The sequence below is a fragment of the Bicyclus anynana genome, chromosome 9 (assembly GCF_947172395.1).
Source record: "Bicyclus anynana chromosome 9, ilBicAnyn1.1, whole genome shotgun sequence".
Classification (NCBI taxonomy): Eukaryota; Metazoa; Arthropoda; class Insecta; order Lepidoptera; family Nymphalidae; genus Bicyclus; species Bicyclus anynana.
Genome location: NC_069091.1, coordinates 10,185,646 through 10,210,287, shown reverse-complemented (window position 1 = coordinate 10,210,287; position 24,642 = coordinate 10,185,646). Strand labels below are relative to the sequence as shown.

General features: G+C 34.5%; 2 protein-coding genes and 1 long non-coding RNA gene across 3 annotated transcripts; 1 reads left to right on the top strand and 2 right to left on the bottom strand.

The window, feature by feature from the left end:
• Positions 1–474: 474 nt before the first annotated feature.
• Positions 475–20,133, bottom strand: LOC112051328 (uncharacterized). Its single transcript, XM_024089929.2, has 2 exons — positions 19,813–20,133; positions 475–2,318 (listed from the first exon to the last, which is right to left on the bottom strand). Exons 1-2 carry the CDS (start codon positions 19,843–19,845, stop codon positions 912–914), a joined length of 1,440 nt encoding a protein of 479 aa, XP_023945697.2. The 5' UTR covers positions 19,846–20,133; the 3' UTR covers positions 475–911.
• Positions 2,327–15,970, top strand: LOC128198370 (uncharacterized). The gene is made up of 2 exons (XR_008251095.1): positions 2,327–15,542; positions 15,892–15,970. It is a non-coding gene; the product is annotated as an uncharacterized LOC128198370 (long non-coding RNA).
• A 240-nt stretch (positions 20,134–20,373) lies between the features above and the next one.
• LOC112056512 (uncharacterized) lies at positions 20,374–24,596 on the bottom strand. The gene is made up of 3 exons (XM_052883469.1): positions 24,436–24,596; positions 23,448–23,761; positions 20,374–20,664 (listed from the first exon to the last, which is right to left on the bottom strand). Exons 1-3 carry the CDS (start codon positions 24,476–24,478, stop codon positions 20,581–20,583), a joined length of 441 nt encoding a protein of 146 aa, XP_052739429.1. The 5' UTR covers positions 24,479–24,596; the 3' UTR covers positions 20,374–20,580.
• Positions 24,597–24,642: the final 46 nt, after the last annotated feature.

Sequence of the window (24,642 nt, the reverse complement as noted above, 5' to 3'; positions counted from 1 at the left end):
ATCTATATAAGGGACATATTATTATAACAATTCATGGCACATTTAAGAAACACTTACATTATAATTTAAAACACTAAGCTATAAATTACTATATATATTTTTATAGTAAGTGCTTGTAGGCACTCACTATAAAAATATATGTGTATTATTGGTCCTAATCTACATTTTTCCATAAATAAGTTCCATGTATATGAAATCGTGTACACTTAATTGACTTTCTTTTCTAGTGTAGGTATTCCTGATTGTACTGAATGCTTTACTACTAAACCGTCTTAAGATATAAAATCAATATATGTCAGTTTTGTCGAAACAAGTTTCCACATTATTTTCAAGTTGGCATAATAATTTTGTCATTATTTACCAGTGTAGCAGGTACCTAGTAGTAAGTTTAATATCACCTATTATTAAAATGAATTTCCCAAATGTCAATGTAGCTTATTTATTTAAGGTTCTTTAAGTAAATAAAAATACAAATCAGATTACAAATTTATTAAAAACTGCATTCAACATATAACTGGTGCATTCAACTTGTACAAAAGTGATCGGCCATGATATTCGCAAGAAGCTATTTACACGGAAACATGAAAAAATTCAGTCCAGTTAGATAATATCTATAATATAATGCCTGTAGAATATACAAAAGTTTTGTATGTCAACACTTTTGTAAATGTTACAAACATTACAAAAAATGACGAATGCAATTATCGACTAATATTGTGAAATGAACAAAACACACTGCATATCGTAGTTTTCTGTTATCATTTTCATATGAAAAGTAATCATGACATTCAGTCTTTTTCAATCAAGAATCGTTAGCATTTATAAAGCATTGAAAAATTACATAGTATATTACATAAATTAAATGAGCAAACGTTTTATCACCAAATAACTAAATTATTTGACCAAATAACCTATTTTAACTGCAGGAACTTCATTAGTGCGTCATGTATAAGACGAGGACTAGCATCGCTGTCGGCTGTATACCTGACGCCTCTCAGTGCCCCATCTTCGTTTCTCACTACCCCGTATTCTCCTACGATAAAACCATCTGAGGTTCTCTCTTCTACTCTATATTTCCTGAATTGGCGACCTTCCACAACATAACCTACTTTGCAATTTTCTTGTTTACAGTTTTCAGGATTGGTAGGCTGCTCACCGTGGGTTCTGCCATCCGTCATTACACTGACCTTTTCATCCACTTCGTAATTCTTTTCAGGCTCATGTCCCCTGTGTGCTTGTGTATGTGCGGGGTATGGAGATGATGTAGTAGGAGGCGCTGAAACAATCGTGCTACTGTAGCCATCGGTAGGTGATTTTTGTTGCCAAGGAACATCGTCTTGTTTAACACCTTCATTAAGATGTAAAGAAGCTGGTTGGCTGTAAAATTTTGCGGGTTCACTATAAATTTTTGCAGGTTCACTATAAACTTTAGCTGGCTCACTGTACACTTTAGCAGGTTCACTATAAATTTTTGCTGGTTCACTATAAACTTTTGCCGGTTCACTATATATTTGCGCAGGTTGACTGTAAATTTTAGATGGTTGATTATAAAACTCTTGTGTTTCTTGATCTGATTGTGTGGGATTGATATATGTACCCAAATTATCATTATAATTATTTATTTTTGGTGTATCGTGTACTACGTTAAAATTTATACTTGTTAACCTTGAGTTTGCCTGTGGTGGGTCTTGAATATAATTTTGGGAGTTGTAAGATAGCGGCACAGATCTTGCCAATGGTACTTCCTCCAATAGTTCTTCTTGTCTAAAAATTGACTGTACGGATGACTCCGCCACTGAATCGTTAGTCTGATTAGGTCCATTATCCGTCAGGTCTTCCTCTGAATTGAAAGAATGTAAACGCTCATAATTGTTCAGACCCCTTATTCCTTTTTTCGCTTGTAATTGTTTGAGAAACTCTAAGTTAGCACCAACAAGGTTAGGCGGTACTTCAGATTTAATTTCAACATCTTCCAAAGTGGTCGTTTTTACAGTAGTCGTAAGAATATCAGAAATTATTGTAGTAGGTTCTACATGTACTACAGTAGGTGTCGTTGTATGAAATTCAGATTGTACGTTGTCTCTGATATGATCAGATCCTTTATGAGAGGATTTTGCCTTCGATCTGCCAACGGCGACAGATGAAGTTATTCTTACAGATATGATTTTCTCGTCATCATTCGAACTTTCGTCGGGCTTTGGTATATTGTGAGCATAAGTTTGTTGTTGATGCACGAAGGCAGGATTAGTTTCAACGCTTGTCTGGTGATTCTCTGGGTTGGGCACCGGTAGTGAAGTCACCAACACGTAGGGCAAGGTCTGAAAAAAATAAATTTCATTTTAATATAATATGTATTAAATTAAACTATTCACACGTTAACGTTTGTCTTCGATGTCATCTAAAATTAAGGATGCAGTAACATCTTGTTAGGGCCCTAACGGAAGTGTAGGTACAGTTTATTCAATTATATTGGAGTCGCTTTTCGTCTTTGCCTGTTGGGTTGTACGCCGAGGTCCAGGTATTCATGCAAGTCAATTATGCAATTTTTTCTATATTTTCGCCTTAAAGTTATATGAATAAAACTTGTTTTTCTTAGTTAATATTTAAAAATAGTTTTTCTTTATTATACCAAAGGACAAATAATTCGTCTCATATGCCTTGACACACACATCTCGATAATTTTCGCGATGGTGCAGCAACCATTTCAAAACCCTATTCGGGTTTTCGACGCTCATTATAGCGACGAAATTACAAGATATATCTATGGATATAGGTTCATAATTGCCCATTACAGACGGTGGATCAACTTTTATAAAGTAAGAAATAAATTTTATCTCCGTCGTAAACTCCTGATACTTCCTTAAACTACTTGTCTATGACCTTGTACTACATGAATTAAGTAAAGGATTTAGCACCCTATAAACATATAACATATTTTCAAGCTGGGTAAACTTGTGAATTGCTGCAAAGCTGGTTGGCTAGTACGTAATTAAACCCTGGTTTTCGGATCTGACTATTCATTGCTTGCTGAAGCTTTATCAAGCCTAGGCTAAATGTTGTTTCAGACTTCGCATTATCAAAAAAATATATGACAATCCAATGTAATAGTTCGAGAGATCTACGCAAATGAGCAGTCAGAGAAAATAAATTGTTTTGTCATCCAAAATCGTTTTTATTTTTCAATTTCTTTAAAGTACTTTGATCCCAAAAAGATATAAAGTTTTTACATAGTGTACAATATCGTTGCATACTAGTTTAAACGAAATGTCAAGTACAGGGCTGTTCTGACAATTTGGAGGTAAGTAAAACTTAATATTTCATAGCCCGACCCAGCTCGATCTCAGAATCTCAAGATTCCAAGAGCACAATGGTCCAACAAGGCTGTTCAGCGCATTTTAATGGTATTAAACAAAGTATGTTCGAAGAGCTAATAACCAGAGCGGAAATGGTGCGAGTGCCGTAGTAACCGCGGCGGGCGGCGCCTGTCAGTGACCGCTGCGGCCTTGTGCAGTCAAATGCAGTGCGCTCCACAACTATCTCTATGCTCGTACAGTGTTGCCAGGTGTCCGAATAAGGCTGGACATAGTTAGGCTTTTCTATTCCATGTCTGGCCGAAATAAACGGTGTCCGGCTTTTGTTAGGCTTTAAATTTAACGAGCGAACGACTAGTGTGTCTGGAAACACACGGTAATAATTATGAATACTTGATTTTACAGAGTAAAAAAATATTTGTAGTAAAATCCTCAATAATGTCGGCTGTCCGGCCTTTTTACCCAAATGAACATATGGTAAAAATCATGAATACCTACTTGATTTTACATGAACAAAAAATCTTCGTAAATATCTATTAATACTGACGTACACCTCAATGGCCTTATTACCCAAATGTCTGGCCAAACTGACTGGACTGTCCGGCTTTTAATTTCGGCGATCTGGGAACCCTACTCGTACCACTTTATTCTGAGGCTCGTACGTATCTCCGTATAAGTTTTTAGTAGATTCGTGAAACTGATTATTTCTAGTAGACGGCCTAGGCACAGGCACACTGGCAAGTTTTTTTGAAGAAGGATGGCATATTTCGCATTGAGATATTTTGTTCTAAGTTTAGTTTGTCCACACTGTTTTAGATTATGATATAATTAGCTATACTAAATATCAATTCATCTTCAATATGAAGTCTTATGTATGAAATTTATATTTTCTTTTATGTTTTGTTTTATTTTTTACAAGTTAACCCTTGACTACAATCTCACCTGATGGTAAGTGATGATGCAATTTAAGATGGAAGTGGGCTAACTTGTTAGAAGTAGAATGAAAATCCACACCCCTTTCGGTTTCTACACGACATCGTACCAGAAAGCTAAATCGCTTGGCGGTACGCCTTTGCCGGTAGAGTTGTAACTAGCCACGGCCGAAGCCTCCCACCAGCATAATCTGGACAAATTAAGAAAACCTCAATCTGCCCAGCCAGGGATCGAACCCAGGACCTCCGTCTTTTAAATCCAACGCGCATACTGCGCCACGGAGGTTGTCAAAAAATAATCTTGATAATTAAAATACAATACTCATCATAGACATAATTATAAATTACTGAATGCGTAACAAGATCCTAAATGTCAAATTGATAGCAAAAACTCTTCATTGGAATTCCGAGGCAAAAACGTGGGCGCCTCACTATCAGTACAATCAGCAACATATGTTTTAATAAAAAGAATCGTGAACGACAAATCTGTCGAATATCGTATAGAGGAAAGATCACAGTATGTATTTATATATCTATATTAATATTATAAAGCTGAAGAGTTTGTTTGTTTGATTGAACGCGCTAATCTCAGGAACTACTGGTCTGATTTCAAAAATTCTTTCAGTGTTAGATAGCCCATTTATCGAGGAAGCCTATAGGCTATATATTATCCCCATATTCCTACGGTAACGGGAACCACGCGGGTAAAACCGCGCGGCGTCAGCTAGTGTAACGAATAAACTCAAAACTACTGGACCGATTAGAAAATTTCTTTAACCAATTTAACACTACATTAGCAAGGAGTGGCATAGGCTATATTTTATCCCCGTTTTCCCACGATAATGGGAAGTACGCGGGTGTAACCGCGAGGTACTGTTATCACATCACATCACACTAATATTATAAATGCGAACGTTTGTGTGTGTGTAACCAGGTGTAAGTCCATATGTTTGTTCCTCCTTTGCGCTTTTTTTTTTATTCTTTACATGTTAGCCCTTGACTACAACCTCACCTGATGGTAAGTGATGATGCAGTCTAAGATGGAAGGGGGCTAACTTGTTAGGAGGAGGATGAAAATCCACACCCCTTTCGGTTTCTACACAGCATCGTACCGGAACGCTAAATCGCTTGGCGGTACGTCTTTGCCGGTAGGGTGGTAACTAGCCACAGCCGAAGCCTCCCACCAGCCAGACCTGGACAAATTAAGAAAATCTTAATCTGCCCAGCCGGGGATCGAACCCAGGACCTCCGTCTTGTAAATCCACCGCGCATACCACTGCGCCACGGAGGCCGTCAAAAGGCGCTGCGGCTACTGAAGCGATTTGGCTGAAATTTGGAACGGAAATAGATTTTACTCAGAATTAACACATAAGCTACTTTTCATTTTGGGAAAGTCTATGGTTCCCGCGGGATTTGTGAAAAACTGAATTCCACGCTGACGAAGTCGCAGGCATCCGTTAGTAGTAACTAATATCATAAATGGGAATGTGAGTTTGTTTGTTTGTTACGCTTTCACGCATAACTAAACCGATTATTAAAATTCTTTCACCTAATAAGCTGCATTATCAGCAAGTAAAATAGGCTGTTTTATCTCCGTACTAGCTGAAGCCGCACGGTTTCACCCGCGTGGTTCCCGTTCCCGTAGGAATACGGGGATAATAAATAGCATATTGCCTTCCCCGATAAATGGGCTGTCTAACACTGAAATAATTTTTCAAATCGGACCAGTAGACCCTGAGATTAGCGCGCTCAATCAAATAAACAAACTCTTCAGTTTTATAATATTAGTACAGATACCCACAGGAACGGGAACTTCGCGGGTGAAACCGCGGGGCATCTACTATAAACAAATGATACCTACAATAATTTTGTACAAAACATTTTAGAATGATTGAAGTTTTTAATTGCATGATCAATTAACTAGTTGGTTTATTTATACGTAACTGGTTATTTTTGATCATTAAGGTAATTAACGAATTTTGGCCACTTTAAAAGTAATCAGTGAAAATAACTCATTACTATAGTATCAATGTTTATTTTGTACGTGTTTCTGTAAATAGCGGACAATAAGCAAACTACAATACAATTTATTTTTCAAAGTTAACGTATAGGTAGGTACGTATGTAGCTGTTAATGTTTACTGTTCTAAAACTTTATTTACCCTAAAAATATATTCACCAAATTAACAAAATTCTATCTAAATATCTAATTTGGAAGTAGTTTTTGAAAAAAAAACCATATAAAACACTAGCGGGCGCCCACGACTTCGTCCGCGTGGAATTTATTTTTTCACAAAATAAATTCCACGCGGACGAAGTCGCGGGTAAATTCTTTGGTTTTTCTGGTATAAAAAGTAGCCTATGTGTGAATACATGCTATAATATATCTCAATACCAAATTTCAACTAATTCGGTTCAATAGTCGAGGCGTGAAACAGTAACAAACATTCATATCATCATAATCATCAGTTTTCGGGAAACCATGGATTTTTTATAAAGTAAGCCTATGTGTGTTAATCCAGAGTAAATCTATTTCCATTCTAAATTTCAGCCAAAACGCTTCAGTACTAGCGGCGTTAAAGAGTAACAAACATCCAAACATCTATACAAACTTTCGCGTTTATAATATTAGTAGGATATATATTCAATTGATAAATGATTATTGAAATAAATTATGGGAGGTATATTACCGTCAATATATTAATTTCAATTTTGCCCGAACTAGATTTTTTATACTAATTTTCAATGCTAAACTTTACAGTTAACTACTGAATTATTAATATGGTGACTGTTGTTTGTCCTTGATAGTTTAAGTATGTAGGTAATTAAGTACCTACTAATTAATACAAGTAGCTCTTATCAAAACTTGCAGTTCCGCTAGAGTTACGTTACGTTTCTTTGCAATCTGTACATCAATGTACCTTTTTTTTATTCTGTGCAGGTTAGCCCTTGATTACAATCTCACCTGATGATAAGTGATGAAGCAATCTAAGATGGAAGCGGGCTAACTTGTTAGGACGGAGTAGGATGAAATCCATACTCCTTTCGGTTTCTACACGACATCGTGCCGGAATGCTAAATCGCTTGGCGGTACGTCTTTGTCGGTATGGTGGTAACTAACCACGGCCAAAGCCTCCCACCAGCCATAAAATAGTAGCTATAGAAAATATACCTATTTATATAATAGCACCAGATGCCCAGCGGTTTTACCCGCGTATATGCCGTTCCCGTGGGCATAAGAGAAAAAAATATAGTCCATGACACTCACAAAGAACGTGACTTTCTACAGACAAAAGCATTTTCAAAATCGGTTCAGTAGATCCTGAGATTAATCGTAATCTTTAGACCCGATACCTAGATCTAGATTACAATGCACGACACCCGCCATAATAAACATAGCTAGTGTACATCCTGAGATGTGTGTAGAAACATTGCAAAATTGATTACAATATCAGCATGGAGTGACTTCAGAGTCGTGACAATGAAGTCGTGGTTATTGCTATGTTTGTATCGACTAACTTACGGTATCCGTACTTATAATACGAGTATGCGAGTTGCGGATTTTTTACTGTTGCCGTGTCTATGACCCATAGATCCGTGATTCGTTTATACGCATATGTTTAAGTAATTTGTTTACCGATATAACAATAGAATAATGAATGTTAGGCATCATTCTAACTGATTTAATTAAGTATTCAATTTTGAATTAATGTACTTACTGATCGAGTAACGAGGTTCATTGATTAAAAGAAACCTTCAAAAATATTCCATTCCATAATTACTAATTGATTGATAAATTTTATTATGTAATGTAAGAAAATATTATTATGTATGTTATAGTTGAGGATTCGAATATAAAGCGACCTTCAGCGATCAGATTTCTCTCTCTACAGATTTATAAATGAAATACCGATTGTCAATTTAACAAAAGTAAAAGCACTAACTATTAAAAATAATCAACATCTATTTCTTTTTTTTACACTAACTTAACCAAATTCTAAACTAGTAGTTTTGTAAGAAATAAATGGCTTTTTTATTTTATTTTATAGGTCGGATATGATTATGTTGATGTCCGGAATCCAGCACTGATTTTTGACTGACAGACAACCCTGTAGCACCGTGTTCGTAATCAAATTTCAACTTAACTTTAAATCAATTAGCCAGACCAGTTCTAGTCCTGTTTATACCTGACTACCCAAGAATTGTGATAAGAAAAAAATAGCCAACCTAACGTTTGCATATTCTATATATATATATATATATATAATAGGCTTCTTACTTTCACTGAATACTATATACTCGCTCGATTGGTATGAAATTTGTCTAAAGTTTGTAAAAAGTTAATAAAACATATTATTGAATCATATTCTGAACTGAATTTTTTAGGCAACCTATTGGAAATATATTTATTGACATATTTAATTTGATACGAAAAACTTTTCAACCGGTAGATAGGTTGATGAAGGTAGTTTTATATACCTCTACCTAGATCTTAGATCATTATAAATGTTTCACTACAAAGAAAGCTGATGAATCTAACTAACCTTCAGTTATCTATGAAAAGATTTTGTAGGTAAATAATTTTTTATACACTTAATTATGATTTATGAAAAGTCTAAATATCGCGTAAAGATTCGCATATGCGCATCACATTAAACGGATGTTTAATTCTAAGGTAGATTCGTGCGATCTTTAATTCTAAGGTAGATTCGTGCGATCCGTACGATGCGGTTCAGTGGACGCACTTGTACAGGACTTTCTATACAAAGAATACTACGATTCATTTGATGCGATGCGTCCGATACGTGCGGATATGTGGACGCCTACCACAATACGTCATACTCGTTCATTCATTGTACCGTATGAAATACTTCAAATTGTATTTAGTACAACCACAAGTTCAATTGTTTGCATCAGAAATCGATTCATTAAAAGTAATAATTAATTAATTTAAAATGAAATTTAAACTACAACAATTATTCAGTCGATCATAGAACTTGTTCACGTAATGTTCACGTGATAACATAATATCCTGTTGACGTGCTGTATAATACGCAGCAATATTGTACGAGTACTCGTATTATGCATATGTATTAAATTATCACACTACCTAATATCACATTTCACACTCATACTTTGCCCAGTGGATATGACCTCTGCCTTCGATTAGATGGGCGTGGGGTTGGATTCCGGTCCGGGGCTTGCACCTGCACCTTTTCAGTTTAATGCACTTTAAGAAATTAAATATCACGTTTCTCAAACGGTGTAGGAAAATACATATCTGATAATGTTCTTAATTCGATAAACAATAAATAGTGTGTGAAGTCTGCTATAACGCATTGGGCCAGTGGTGGACTGTTAGCCTAACTCTTCTCATGCTGAGAGGAGACTCGTGCTCAACAGTTAGCCGAATATGAGTTAATGATGATGATGGCGAAAATTCGCGTGTATTTTTTGCACCTACACGCCGCAACAACTAACCCGATTCCACTAAAGTTTGCAAGGAAGATAGATTACACCCAGGATTAACACTTCATGAGAATTATCATTAACAGCCGATTAACGTCCACTGCCTGACATAGGCGTCTTGCTTGGACTTCCAAACAAACGGTCTTTAGCCGAGATCATCCAGCGGCTCCCTACAAACCGCTTGATATCCTAAATCCGCTTAGTGGGGCACGACTAACAGCGCTTTCCGGTGCGGGGTCTCCATTCCAGCACCTTGGCACCCCAATGGCTTGCCCATTGCCGCGTGAGCTTCGCGACTCGCTGAGCTATATTTGACTGACTTTGGTTCTTTAGCGGACCTCCACATTTCTGATTCGATTTACACTTATGCACTTTTTGTTTCAGAAATATCTATCATTTCCGTGGGATTTGTGAAAAACAGAATATCACAGACACGAAGTCGCGGGTGTCCACTAGTAAAATTATAATTTGTGAATGTGTGTAGTAGTGTATAAGGGATCATTTGATAAGTATATGCTTATTTTTTATACAATATAGGCTTGCGCTTGACTACAATATGACTACTAATGGAAAGCTTTAATGCGGTCTAAGTTGGAGCGCGCTTATCTAGAAGATGCCTATTCACTCTTGCTTTGAAGGTCTTTAAATTATAAGTGTCAGGAAACACAAATGCCGGAAGGGCATTCCAAATGTTTGCTGTGCGAATTAGAAATGTGAATGCAAATCGTTTCGTACGAGTTGCCTGAATATCTACAACGTATAATGTTATATACTAGTCGAATATGTCACCGCTCGCGATGTATATGGCTGTTCTATGGTAAAAAGGAGAAAGGACTTCACATCCACTTTAGTAAACAATGCGGATTGGCAGACTTCACATACGCAGAGAATTAAGAAAATTCTCTGGTATACAGGTTTCCTCCCGATGCTTTTCCTTTATCGTTTGAGACACGTGATTTAAATCCTTAATAGATATAAAAAATTAAATATTGATCAATAAATGTTAACATCGATACAAACGAATAAATGAAAAAAATCAGCTTATTTCTATTTTTCTCTCGATATCAAAAAATCGTCTACGAACATATCGTAGATCGATGTCTACGGGCCATACATTAGAGCTCAACGGGGTCATGGATGTGCGACATCCTAAAGTTTGTAGCAACGTAGCATATGTGTATTATGTAATTTACAAATATATTGCGTATATTTAACTGAGCAATATATGCATATTATAGTAAATATAAAATAAATATAAAAACCATTTACTTTAACTTATTTTTATTAATTTAAGAACAAGTTCATTATAATAATTATTATTATAAAAGTGAAAAACTTTTTTTTTAATTGAATTATTTATAATTTCTTACAATAACATTTAAAACAGTAATATTTAACTAAATTAACTACCTAAACCTATTATAAAAATAAGTTTACTTTAATTGTATATTATTTCTCTAGGAATTCATCCAATTGAAGTGAAATCGTAGTGAGAAATACTAGTAATCCACATGTATGGAATGGGTTTCTAAATTAGTACAAGTTACTTATAAGTGACGTGATAGCGCAGTGGATATGACGTCTGCCTTAAATTCGCCGTAGATTCGAATCCGGTCCAGGGCTAGGACCTCCAACTTTTCAGTTATGTAAATTGTAAGATATAAAATATCACGTGTCTTAAACGGTGAAGGAAAAACAACGTAAGGAAACCCGCATAGTATAACTATGACGAAGTCACAAACATGGTATAGCACTCGTTTTATTTGCTATTTCTAACCTTTCTTATTTCTAAGAACTTTCAGTAATGATTTTCAGCTAGGAGTTTGGCAAATTAGCTGAAATTTCTTACTTCCTCGAATACAGGGAAATTAATAAGTATAGTATATACATAGGTAAATATAGACTCCATATTTGATAAGATTATTGGTTGGACCTACGTGTAAATACAGGTTATTGGTTGAATGATATTTTGACAATAGTTGCAATTAATTGCGAGTGCAAAATATAGTTATTCTAACAACTGGCAACTAGATATGATTGTCACGAGCACAGGTGACACAGTCGAGTGCTACTATCTAATTGGTTTACGTTATAATACGCACACGCACTCGACGGCCTTCGGAAGCCTTTTATCAAAAGGAATGTCCTTAGCCATAACTTAAATTAATTTTATCTATAGTAAAGATACTGTTACACATGCTCTAAAATAGCATGCTAAAATCGTGCTATTAAGTATGCTTCATACGAGCATGCTTTTCATCAGTTTATATTTGCTAGCAATAAGCATGCTATTTTTAGGTATGCTCCTGAATAAGCATGCTCAAAGCAAACGTTCCAATTACACATGCTAATTTGTATCTATCGCTCTCTGTCTATAGTATCGTGTTAGAAAGGGAGAGATGAAGGTGAAGATAAGCAAACCTGTTCAGATGCGCTAAAAGCATATCCCCTTCCACCCGTGCAACAAGTAGCATGCTCATAAATCGCACGACTGTTGATTCTTGAGCAAGCTCGAAATAAGCATGCTCATTATTAGCAATGTTGTGATACACATGCTAATAAGTAGCAACTGCTCAATAGTAGCATGCTTTTGTGCTTGAAATGAGCATGTGTAAAAGTAGCTTTCCACCTAATGGAAGATATGGCTCATTACATTTTAATTAACAAGATTGTTGATTAAAAGATCGTAGTCTTAGATCGTATCGATGAAGAAATCAATACTAATATTATAAATACGAAAATATATATGTCAATCTAATTGTCTCTCTGTATGTTTTACTGACCTTTTATTCGCTAAATGACTAAACTGATAAGTACTCGTAAGTATGTATGTATATATGCTCACACAAATTTTACTGCGGATGAGTACGCAGGCATTCGTGTACATCACAAATAGACTATAGAAATAAATACCAAGTAGGTACCAAAGACCTCTATTAATAGTCTTACTTCTTGTACCTAATTATATTACTATCTTGTTAAACTTGACAAGCTACAGCGCCAGTGCAACCTTATACCTAAACCAGATTAAATTGAGCAATTGAGCTACAACATAATATGTACAAAGTTTGGATAACAATACCACTATTAAAGAAAAGAAGTGATAATGTTTCTACAGATTCGTCATGTTGTATATTATAGTATCGTGAAACCTGTCACATCACTATTTAGGTTCATTTTTATGTGCAGTGTACATAATTATTTATTTGCGATTTCTAAATAGGAATTATTTTGCCACCTATATATTTATCTCATTGATTGAGATTGTGATATTTTTATTTATATAAAAACGTTCCAAGAACTATCAACCATCCAATTTCTTATCCATCCAGTTTGGTTAATTTCTTTTGAAAATTTTAGATTTTTAGAATTTAATGTTGTTAATTTTGAACATTTTTTGAAATCCTGCTCGAACGATTTGAGTTAGAAGGCTGAAAGTGAAAACATGGAATGTTTGTCTCACTTATATCCAGAAAAGTATTAGCTAATCAAAAGGGACTTCCGTTTCCTTCCTTCCTTTTCGTTTTCCGTAAAAAGAAAATATGTTTAGGTCCATATCATTATAGGTGCATATTTAAAAAAAAGCTACCAAAACAATTTGTAAAATATATATATTTAATTATTTACAGTAAGTACTACTACTTACTTGCTTTGAATTACATTTTATCTATGAATAGGTATGTATTTAATTCTACTATCGTAATAAATATAAATACAGCCAACAAAAATGTATGCAATTTGCTGTATCGAACAAAGTTCTAGGTTGAAGAATTTTTAGTCGAAAGTGGGTTAGTACTAAAACAGAAATATTGTAACTCAGTGGAAAAATTATAATGAAGGTCATGATATATTTCTGATCCTCTGTTTAATACTACATTGTTTTTATTATCTTTATATGGTTCGGTTCAATCGTGCAGCGCGAGGCGGGAAACCAGTTCTGGTTTACCAGATCGTGAAGTATTTTAAAATCGAATGCAAATAAATTGAGAGATGATGGCGAACTTGAAACCACAAAGAAAAGTTTATCGGCAGGTAGGTCGGTGGTTGTTTACTGTGAGGTTTTGCGGTTTTTGCCAATCCGCTTTATATTTCGATGGCCTCTAAGAAAAAAAAAATTTTTTGGTTTGTTCTTTTTATATTCTATTATATATCTAAAATTGATTTCAATTCTGTTTCTATACTTGAAAATTTATTTTGCTCAGATGCGATTTATATGACTAATAAAAACACCTAGAAAGAAATGGTTGCATTTTTAGTAGACAGTTATAGTTAAACAGAATAAAATAAATATTTAAGGAGATCCCATACAACATACGTTATTTTTTGCCGCTTTTTAACCGCCTTCAAAAAGGAGGAGGTTCTCATTCTGCTTACTATTTTTCACTATAGATAATGGTAAGGAACCGACTAGCTTTTTCTTAATTAAATTATTATTAACATTTTTTTATAAGGATAAGAATAAGGAAAACAACGAAAAATTGGTAATTCAATCGAAAAAGTCGTTAATGTACCTATCATATGTATTATTGGGTTTTTAATAAATTATTAATGTTAAGTACCTATACCTAAAATGAAAAATTTTATTAATCTTAGTCCGCATCTTATATTAGATTATATTAGATATATATTTATTTGTTTATTAATTAGTACGGACAAATCCATTTGCAAATTATTTCCAATTTAACTATACATTAACATCACAACAAAAATTTAAACAAAATTACAATATATTTATTATTATCTAAAAGAAAAAAATAAAACAAAAAAAAGAATAAAGATATTTTTTTACCCTTTTTTGCTTTTTTTGTTGAACCTGATTAAAAATCAATCGAGTGAAAACTATGCCATACTTTTATACAAAACTGACATCCAGTATTTTTTTTTACCCTGATAAATTGCCGTTGTTATGTTAGGATGATGGTAGATCGGAAAGTAATAAATTATTCAGATATCTATTACGTAGTAAGTACCAAGTGTGTAAAATAAAATCCAGTATTTTTTTACCCTAATAAATTGCCGCTGTTAGCTAGATCGGAAAGTAGTAAATTATTCAGATACCTATTAGGTAGGTAAGCACTAAGTGTGTAAAACAAAAACGTGTCTATTACTTACTTACAAAGCATTAAAAATAAAAAAAAAATGTTTCCACATAGCTAATTGAGGTCGGTACACAAAAACTCAAGGAAGTGATCTACCTAGACCAGTTTCGCCCTCAAGTAGATTAAAAATTCGTCGCTCGATCTTGTTGCTTTTAAAGAGCACAGTGACATTTATTACTTCAGTGTAATTGTGAGATGTGTGAGTATTTTTATTTTATGTACATTCCATTAACCCGTGTTTTTGACGGAAATACCTGATGCCTGTGTATAAATAATTGTATTGACGTCATGCAAGATCGGTCCAATTTTCTTGTTACTTTTTTGTCATGCATGCGGAATACATTATAAATGTCGAGTAAGTCCCTACCACATACTATACGCACATCTCTTCGACTGCAACATCGCACGACTGTAGTCAATCGGTTACTTGTAGGTATAGATAGTTCACGGCATAGATACTTGACTGCCTCCGTGGCGCAGTGGTATGCGCGGTGGATTTACGAGACGGAGGTCCTGGATTCGATCACCAGCTGGGCCGATTGAGGTTTTCTTAATTGGTCCAGCTCTGGCTGGTGGGAGGCTTCGGCCCTGGCCAGTTACCACCCTACCGACAAAGACGTGCCGCCAAGCGATTTAGCGTTACGTACGATGTCGTGTAGAAACTGAAAGGAGTGTGGATTTCATCCTACTCTTAACGCTTCCATCTCAGATTGTATCATCTCTTAGCATCAGGTGAGATTGTAGTCAAGGGGTAACTTGTAGAGAATAAAAAAAGCTTACTTGTATAGATAGTGATAAAAAGCAATGCTATACAAATGAAAGTAAATGACAAGAATTCCAACAGAATTTTGTTATTTTATTTTAGCTTCATCATAGTTATTAAGCTGAAAGGGAGATTTAAGAAGTTGTTGGACATATTATAACTCTTAGTTGTACTCTCACTGATAAATACGCAAAAACAAAAACTAGAAATTAGGCTAGAGCTGAATCACCTTACTTTCGATCAATCGATTCATATGTATAAAATATTTTACAAACTGTTTGAGCATTATTATTTCTTATTATCAGAGGTTTATTTCAGGTGAAGGACTTCATACCACGACTCAGCGAACCGAATCGGAATGTCTGTTACTGTCTGGAATATAAGATCGCTAACAAAATATCTGCCTACTTATTCTATTTGTAACTTATATTATTTATTTATTTATCATACATTAACCCAGAGGACATTACAGTTATCTAATTCGTCTCCCCAAGTTACAAGATATCATTAAAATAACTTAAACATTTAAATAATACTGAATTAAGTAAAAAATAAAAGCCAAACCACAAACTAAAAAATGAGAAATTTAAACAAAAATAATTATAAAAATATACAAATTAAAAGCAAAAAACAAAAAAAATAACAAATATATCTATAACAAATTATACATTATATATACATACATATTTAAACAAAAAAAAATATTGTTATTAAAAAAAAACCGACTGCCTAAGCGTTATGAACTGAAAAAAAAAACAAGTATCACAATATAGATATACTCGTAAAGTTCTGACTAAATTCTTTGTGGTGCTGCATGCGGTGACAAACAATGAAACCAGAAAGTCTTATTTTTCCCCGCCTATCGACGGGTATACCTAAGACCAATTAGGTATGTAAGGGTTATCCCATACCGTAACCAGGGCAACGTAATTTACGTTGATGAGGCGACATCAAAAAATAGTAAGAAGCCGGCAACAGCTTACTTAAATAGATCTTGATGTGTGGAAATCCCTTGGAGATATCCATTTGTGGCAATTTTTTATTGAGACAACGAAATCCCATCTGTGTGAAATGTTAAATAGGGAATACCTAACCTATTCGTTTTATTACTCGTCAGACTATTGCGATATAATATTCAAATAGTATTAATTTGTATTTCCACCAACTTACGAGTATCGCCTTAAAATATACATAACTGAAAAGTTTGAGATGCATGCCCCCGTATGGGATTCGAATCTACGAATCTCCGAACCGAAGGCAGCGGTTTTTAATAGAAATTAAATATCACCTGTCTCAAACCGTGAAGGAAAAACATCGTGACAAAACCTGCATACCTGATAATTTTCTTAATCCTCTACGATTGTCTAGTCTGTCAATCCTAATTGGGCCAGCATGGTGGACTTTTACCACTCACATTTTGAGAGCAGACTCTACAGTAATTTTTTCAAAATTAAATTTTAGGTGATCTTTTGGTGAATTTACTATCTATGGAAAACTATTAAAATAGTTTAATAGCTTGAGACATCATGTTTAGTCTGCAATTGTAAGTAAAAACATGAACAAACAAAATTAGCATTGTATAGTTTTTAAGTACTAATGCTGTCGCTAAGCAACTAATAGATAGTTAACATATAATAATTATTGATAATTATCACGAAATAAATTGTAATGTAAATATTAATCGTTGGTGTATATTGCACGGCTTTGTTTATTTTCTAGTGATGTATGTATGAAGTCGCAAGCATCGTTTAGTATTATGAATAAAAGATATAAATCGCGAGTTCGTTTGTTTATGTAACATAAAAAATATATAATATATACCCTTATGCATCACTACATAGTATAAAACAAAGTCGCTTTCTCTGTCCCTATATATTCTTAAATCTTTAAAACTACGCAATGGAATTCGTATCCATCAATCAATCCGTAATATTTGACAATAAAACAGATTAATAAGATCCTTAAAATGTTAATAACAACAACTACAGCATTGAAAAGCAGATTCCAGATAGAAACATATAAAAATCCGAAAATAAATTAACTTTACCTCCTTACGGATTTTTTTCAAAACTAATCAAAATAGTTTCAGATAATTAGGTGATGTATATAATTACGAGACAGTATAACAAAAATTAAGAAGTATATGAGCCGTAATAGTCCAGTGGATATGACCTCTGCCTCCGATTACGGAAGATGTGGGTTCAAATCCAGTCCGGGGCATGCACCTCCAACTTTTCAGATGTGTGCATTTTAAAGAATTAAATATCACCTGTCTCAAACGGTGAAGGAAAACGGGTATGGGTTGATAGCTCAGACCAATTATTGTATAGGACCTGCCTCGCTAAACGTTCCTTTTCTGTCAAAGTATATGATCAACGATCTAATGCGATTATAAAAACAGTGTCTATAGAATCGATGTTTCATAGTTGTAATCGCGTTCGTCGGTTAAAGAGCTCCGTAAAAATATCTTTTTGTGTAATTGAATGGTGTAAAAAACGGGAAAAAACTTCTAGCTTAGTATAAGATATGTACCAAATCTAAGCTCGTTTTCCTCAGAAAATGACAGACAATTTTGTTTGTGACTATGGGTGCGATACAGGTCCTTCTATAATTCAGGTCTGAGGTTGATAGTGATGATGATGATAATAAAAATAAACAAGCAAAGTCAACTTTATTAATAGTAGGCTTTCCAGGCTACCTTAAATAAGAAATGCTATAGAAATCTAATAATATTTAGTCAGTTAAAAAGCATGGGGAAATACGGATTAAGCCGCGATGCGTGTAGACTGGATTCCTGACACGCTCGACTTTAGCGTCATGCTAGCTCAGGGTCAGGGCGAATGAGCATTGAGTTACTTCTCTATCGCGCTTAGCTCTCTGCGATTAATGGCCATATTCAAGTGCAACGCTCATTTACATATACAATTAACCCAGTATTATGGAAAGGGCAATTTATATTAATGGAATATAAGTCAACAGGTTGGTGAATGAACAGTTGATTGATTTAGTTCAAATTAGCAGTCTCATAAGATCTCTTCTTTTATAAGTATGTATTTGCGTTTCTAGACAATAATCTATATCTGTGGCAAATTTTATCTAAATCTAAGCCGTTGTGCCTAGTGTGTCGGTTGGCTATAAACATGCATCCAAAACTGACATTCACGTGACTGTTGGAAAACACCAGACATTTTCATACAAATGCTACATATTTATCAAACTGGTGTAATGAGAAGCTTATGGTTAAGAACCCAGGATGGGTTTGAAACCGTTTTGCCACTAACCCCCCTGTGAGAGTTGAGCATAATGTATATGTGAGCAATTTATTTGAATTTTTAGAGTACCGTAGTTTTTAGAGTATAATTTTTCGAGTAATACCGACATACATATGTCGGTATTATCAACATTAAACATGTTTTAAACTTGCAGAACTCTGCATTTTCACCCGCATAATTCCCATTCCCGTGGTAATTCGGGGATAAAGTATAGCCTATTCTACTACCTAATAATGTAGCTTTGCATTGGTAAAAAAAATTTCAAATTGGTCCAGTAGTTTCAGAGTTTATTCAATGCAAATAAACAAAAAATCAATCTTTTATAATATTAGTACAAATTTCTCAATCGGTCATTCAGTTGCGTTGACCTTTGTTATTAACAAAGCGATATTTTATCTAGTGCTGCAGTAGTATTTAGGGCAATATAGACGATTTTATTTTTATTTTTTGCCTTAAATTATGACGTCAAATAATTTTTAGTAGCCAAAGATTTTTAATACAAAACTAACCGGCTAGTTACCACCGAAACCAATTTGACCCTAATATTTAAATTTTTTCACGAGGCTATACATTTAATTATTCGTGTATATTTCATAATACTGTTATAAATACTTTTAGAAAAGACTGTAAAACTACAAAGACTATATAAGTACCTACTTAGTCACCAAATCTGTCTTGAACATTGAGCCATATTGCACAGTGGACATTTGAAATCTGTAAGTATTTGTTCTGACATTGAAGGTCGAAATAAGGCTGTCAGTCGTGGGCAGTGCGCCTAGACCTCTGCAGTACTACGGAAAGGCAATGGAAATATTTTAATTGCACCCATTAACAGGTTGATCTAATTAATCGACGCAGCGATAGGTGGTTTGTTTCACAACACTGTATAAAAACCAACCCAATAATCATAACCAAGGGAAAGGTAGTAAAGTAAACCTAGCATAATTCGTACATAATGTGTTCATACCAAAAAGGTTATCCATTTAAAATTGATCCTCATCTCGTTACAGAACAACGGCTTCCTCTCTCAAACAGCTGATCGATTTTACTGTATCGATAAGGACATGTCCACTTTTACTGGAATATTTATCAAAAACATCATTTCGGGTGTTATTATCGTATAATGTCTATGCTTTGGTTATTATCATTATATTTCACGAACTCGGGCGGCATGTAATGTTAACACTGTGTAAAACTAAGCGAGGCTGCTATTCTTCTATTCGATCCACGAATCGGAAGGAGCGGATCGCTTCTAGTACACGTGTGGCCTGCGCGCGCGCCGCGGTAAACTACACTAGTCGCTGCCCAACAGTAAACATTAACTTGTGACCTTCCCAATTAACAATTTAATTTATGTAATGCACTTTCTTAAAGAAGTTGAGAGCTGTGACGTATGCCCTAGCTGTAGCTACGCAGATAAAACAAAACTGAACATCAGTGGAAACTTTAATTTATAATAACAATTAAGTAACAATTTTTTATTTGAAATAATATAAAACATTAATTCTTATACGCAAAAAAACAAAACTGAACATCAGTGGAAACTTTAATTTATAATAACAACGAGAATTTTATATATTAGATTAAGTAACAATTTTTTTATTTGAAATATAATTTTAGACATAAAGAAAAAATAATTTATTAATAAGTAATAGACTAATCAGCTCTTTTTTCTTTCTATTTGAAGAAGATAGAGAGATTGTATGAAAGTACAACGTGTGCATATCTTCATTGTTTAGATTCCATAGTAAGGGTCGTGTCCATATTGAGGTGCACCGTATTGTGGCATTTGTGGCTCGTATGTTGGATAAGGTTGAGGCTGAAACAGTTAAAAATCACCATTACTTTCAATAAATCCTTATTCGGCAGCTTGTTGAGGTAGGACATCAATAATGTGGAATGCGTTCGGTGCGTCAACGAGCGGATTGGACAGGGTTCCCAACTTAGGGGTTTTCCCCCCAGATTTAGGGGAAAAATAAGTGAAGTGGGATTTTTTTAAGAGTCTGAAATTTTTAGGGGTATTTTCAGGGATTTTTTGACTCTTTAATATTTTTAAATTGATGATAATTTTTATATTTCTTTCTTGACCTAGCGACTTATAACGACATATAATACGTTATTCTACAACCACTCTGAGGCGACTGGCGACAAGTTTCATTATTTTCATTACAAAAAAAATTGTTAAATTAATTCAATGTCAACATGTGTGATATCAAAAAATCTGAATCTTCAGATGAAGACGGAATATTTTGTCTGTATTAAATATAGACTTTTGATACATATCACACCATATTATTTCTAAATTATTATATATTTATATTTTTTAGGGGGACAACTCAATAATTAAGGCGATTTTAGGGGTTTTTGACACAAACTTTAGGGATAAATATTTTGGAGAGTTGGTAACACTGGGATTGGACTTAAATGTCAGTTATTGTTCGACGCGTGTACTGTAGGCTTTTTGTTCATATCGTAGTCGGTGAAGGTTTTCCGTTCAGCCCGCGATAGCGTGGTGACTCCGTGATTAATTTATCGAGGACAATTATTCATGTTCGCATTAAACCAGATATTCGATTTAGATTAGCGTCTAAAGAAAATAATACGTATTCTCTGCTGATAACATTTTCAAAAACAACAACTACTTGGAATGGTGAACCACATATTTTATAATAAAAATTTTAATAAAAAAATACAACCGACTTCAAAACCTAAAAACGTATCCACTAAACTAAAAAGCGAAAAATAACATCATAATATGTTCTACCTGCTGATCAGTATGAAGGCGGTGCTAAGCCGGTGATGTATTAATTCAAGCCATGTGAGAATATCTTATAGATTTAGATTTTGCAGAAAGTGTTGTTTCATGTGGTCCTGTCAGAAATGACTTAAATTAAGACAACACCGGCTAAGCACCGCCTTCATACTGATCAGCAGGTAGAACATATTATGATGTTATTTTTCGCTTTTTAGTTTAGTGGATACGTTTTTAGGTTTTGAAGTCGGTTGTATTTTTTTTATTAAAATTTTTATTATTTTTCCATTTTTTAGTGTAAAATTTCATCTCAAACGAATACATTAGACCCCAATGACAGTCACAACCCATCTTGATACAAAATTCACAGCAATACAAATTAATCAAGCCCAAGCACAAGGTAACTACCGTAAACCGTTAAGGGGTTCCCTTAATTGACCTTGGTCTTCATCATCAGACCCCTAATAACGGACACAACTCATCTAGGTAGAAAGTTCTCAGCAATACGAATTAATCAAGGTCAAACACAAGGTAGTTACTGTAAACTGTTAAGGAGTTCCCTTAATTGTCCTTGGTCTTCATCACCAAACCCCTAAATGACAGTCATAACCTATCTATGTGGAAAGTTCTCATTAATACAAATTAATCAAGCCCAAACACAAGGTAACTGGTGTAAATCGCCGAGGAGTTCCCTCGTCTGTTTTATGGCTCCATCATCAGATCGATTTTAAACCTTCATGAAATTGTAGTACTTAAAAGTACTAAATGAAAAAGTTCACGAACACACTAGATACCCATATAATTTTCGAAAGTTCCCCTCAATTTCTCCAGGAATCCATCATCAGATCTTGACATGATGGCAATGGGACCAAATGGGGACTATACCGTTTCAAACAAAAAAAGAATTTTTGTAATCGGTCCAGGCGTCTTCGAGTAATCGGTGTACATACATAAAAAAAAAAAAAAAATACCGACCGAATTGAGAACCTCCTCCTTTTTGAAGTCGGTTAATGAAAATATCACAGTCTATTACTAGATTGAAAATGTTGGTTAACGGCTGCAAATATTTCTCTAGCCTTTTTGGTTTATGTAGGTACGCACTAAATCTTCTCGTTGGTTTTTTTCTTACAAATAACCTACGCCAAGTAGGTAGGTATGTACTTCCTTAAATCCATTTTAACATTTTGTGACGGCAAGACTCATATTAAAATTCTACTTATTCTATTTGTAAGACAATTTAATACCTACATCGTATACCAACTTAAGTATTAGGTATTAATTAATTCAATTGAAGGGCAAGGTAAACTCCCACATTATAGAGGATACCGACTTATACCTACTTATACTTAAAACTACCGTCCAGTGGTTGGCCTATGTAGCTTTGCATCTCGGGTTCCATAGGTTCGAGTGTGTAGTGCTGTAATGGTGTTACACTTCCGTGCCTCGGAAAGCAGAGAGACCACTTTAAGCCATCTGTCTCTTTTTTATTATTATTCTTCCTCAATCGGCCTCATTTATTTGACTTACCTAAGAGCCGTGATAGCCTAGTGGATATGACCCCTGCCTCTGATTACAGAGGGTGTGGGTTCGAATCCGGTCCGGGGCATGCACCTCCAACTTTTCAGTTGTGTGCATTTTAAGAAATTAAATATCACTTATCTCAAACGGTGAAGGAAGAACAACGTGAGCAAACCTGCCTACCAGAGAATTTTCTTAATTCTCTGCGTGTGTGAAGTCTGCCAATCCGCATTGGGCCGTGGTGGACTATTGGCCTAGCCCCTCTCATTCTGAGAGGAGACTCGAACTCAGCAGTGAGCCGAATATGAGTTGATGATGTGTATATGACTTACCTGATAGTTATGCATAGGTTTCTTGTGATCGACTGTATCGTGATGTTTTTTCATCATCATCTTGCTAATCAGGAGTTCCTTAACTTTCAGCTTCGTCGAGAGTAAATTAGCTGCTAATGCCTTATTGAACGCTTTCAGTTCATTGATCTTCGCCTTTATAGCCCACAAGCTGTCTTTGAGGAGATCTATTTTCCCCGGTTGCAAGTCCTCTGGTTCTTCGTATTGGTCTTGGTCATAGGATGGCGTTTCGTATGCCGCTCGGTATAGTTGCTGTTCATCTTCGTCGAGCTCAGCATATCTAGGTCTCGACGTGGCTACAAAAATATAGTTATGATGCGTGTGAACATTAATGATATACTACTCCTTGGTCCAGAGGTTAACCACAGCTTTGAATCATGGAGTGGACGTATTAAAAAATTCTTAATAATTGACAGGTCTTGTTAACCTCTTTAATTATCTGCAACACTGTTATAATATTTCTTATAATTATTTTATTTATTTAAAATTTAAATTTCATTAATTCTTTAAATTCTAGGTCTTAAATTATATTAAGTTAATTATAAATGTTATTTTTGTATAACATTAGTTTAAGTTAGGTTATCTTGTTCAAATCCGCATGGAATAAAATGAAGTTTAAATACCTATTTTCGTATATAATTATTTGTTATTTCCCACTAAACACAATAAAAGTACGGTTCCACTACGGTTATTCTTGTATAAAACGTAATTTGGAAATATAGGTAGGTACCTAACGGCATCTTATTTTCAGATATTTTTAACGGTAGTCAGTTTACTGTACAAAAATATTTATATATATTAAATATTATTTTATATTATTACGTGTAGGTTAAAATGTGTAATCAAATACCAAGAAAAGCATTTAAGTTTGTTCAATACTTATACAAAGATATCTCTCACCATATTGGGTTTTTTTATTCATTATTAACGATCATTAAGTGAAGTTATGTTGTAAATAAAACACACTTACCAGAAGTGACGAGTAATAACGTAAATGTGAGCACAATAATCATATTTAAACAAGAAATGTACAACTTAACAAAGTTTTAAACAGCACGATGCAGGAACGACTCTTGTGGCGTGGCACTGAAATATGTGACGAGAAAACAATTTAAAGACTACCCGCAATTTATGATCTCAATCAATGTCACATTATGGTCGTTGTTTTACGAAATGA

Excerpts from the sequence above, each read along its gene's own strand:
- LOC112051328 (XM_024089929.2), bottom strand. The coding sequence starts at position 19,845 with ATGAGGATCAATTTTAAATGGATAACCTTTTTG. Across the intron at positions 2,319-19,812 it reads TTAAATGGATAACCTTTTTG|ACCTTGCCCTACGTGTTGGT; the intron begins GTATGAACACAT and ends TATTTTTTTCAG.
- LOC112056512 (XM_052883469.1), bottom strand. The coding sequence starts at position 24,478 with ATGATTATTGTGCTCACATTTACGTTATTACTCGTCACTTCTG. Across the intron at positions 23,762-24,435 it reads GTTATTACTCGTCACTTCTG|CCACGTCGAGACCTAGATAT; the intron begins GTAAGTGTGTTT and ends ATATTTTTGTAG. Across the intron at positions 20,665-23,447 it reads AACCTATGCATAACTATCAG|CCTCAACCTTATCCAACATA; the intron begins GTAAGTCATATA and ends TAACTGTTTCAG.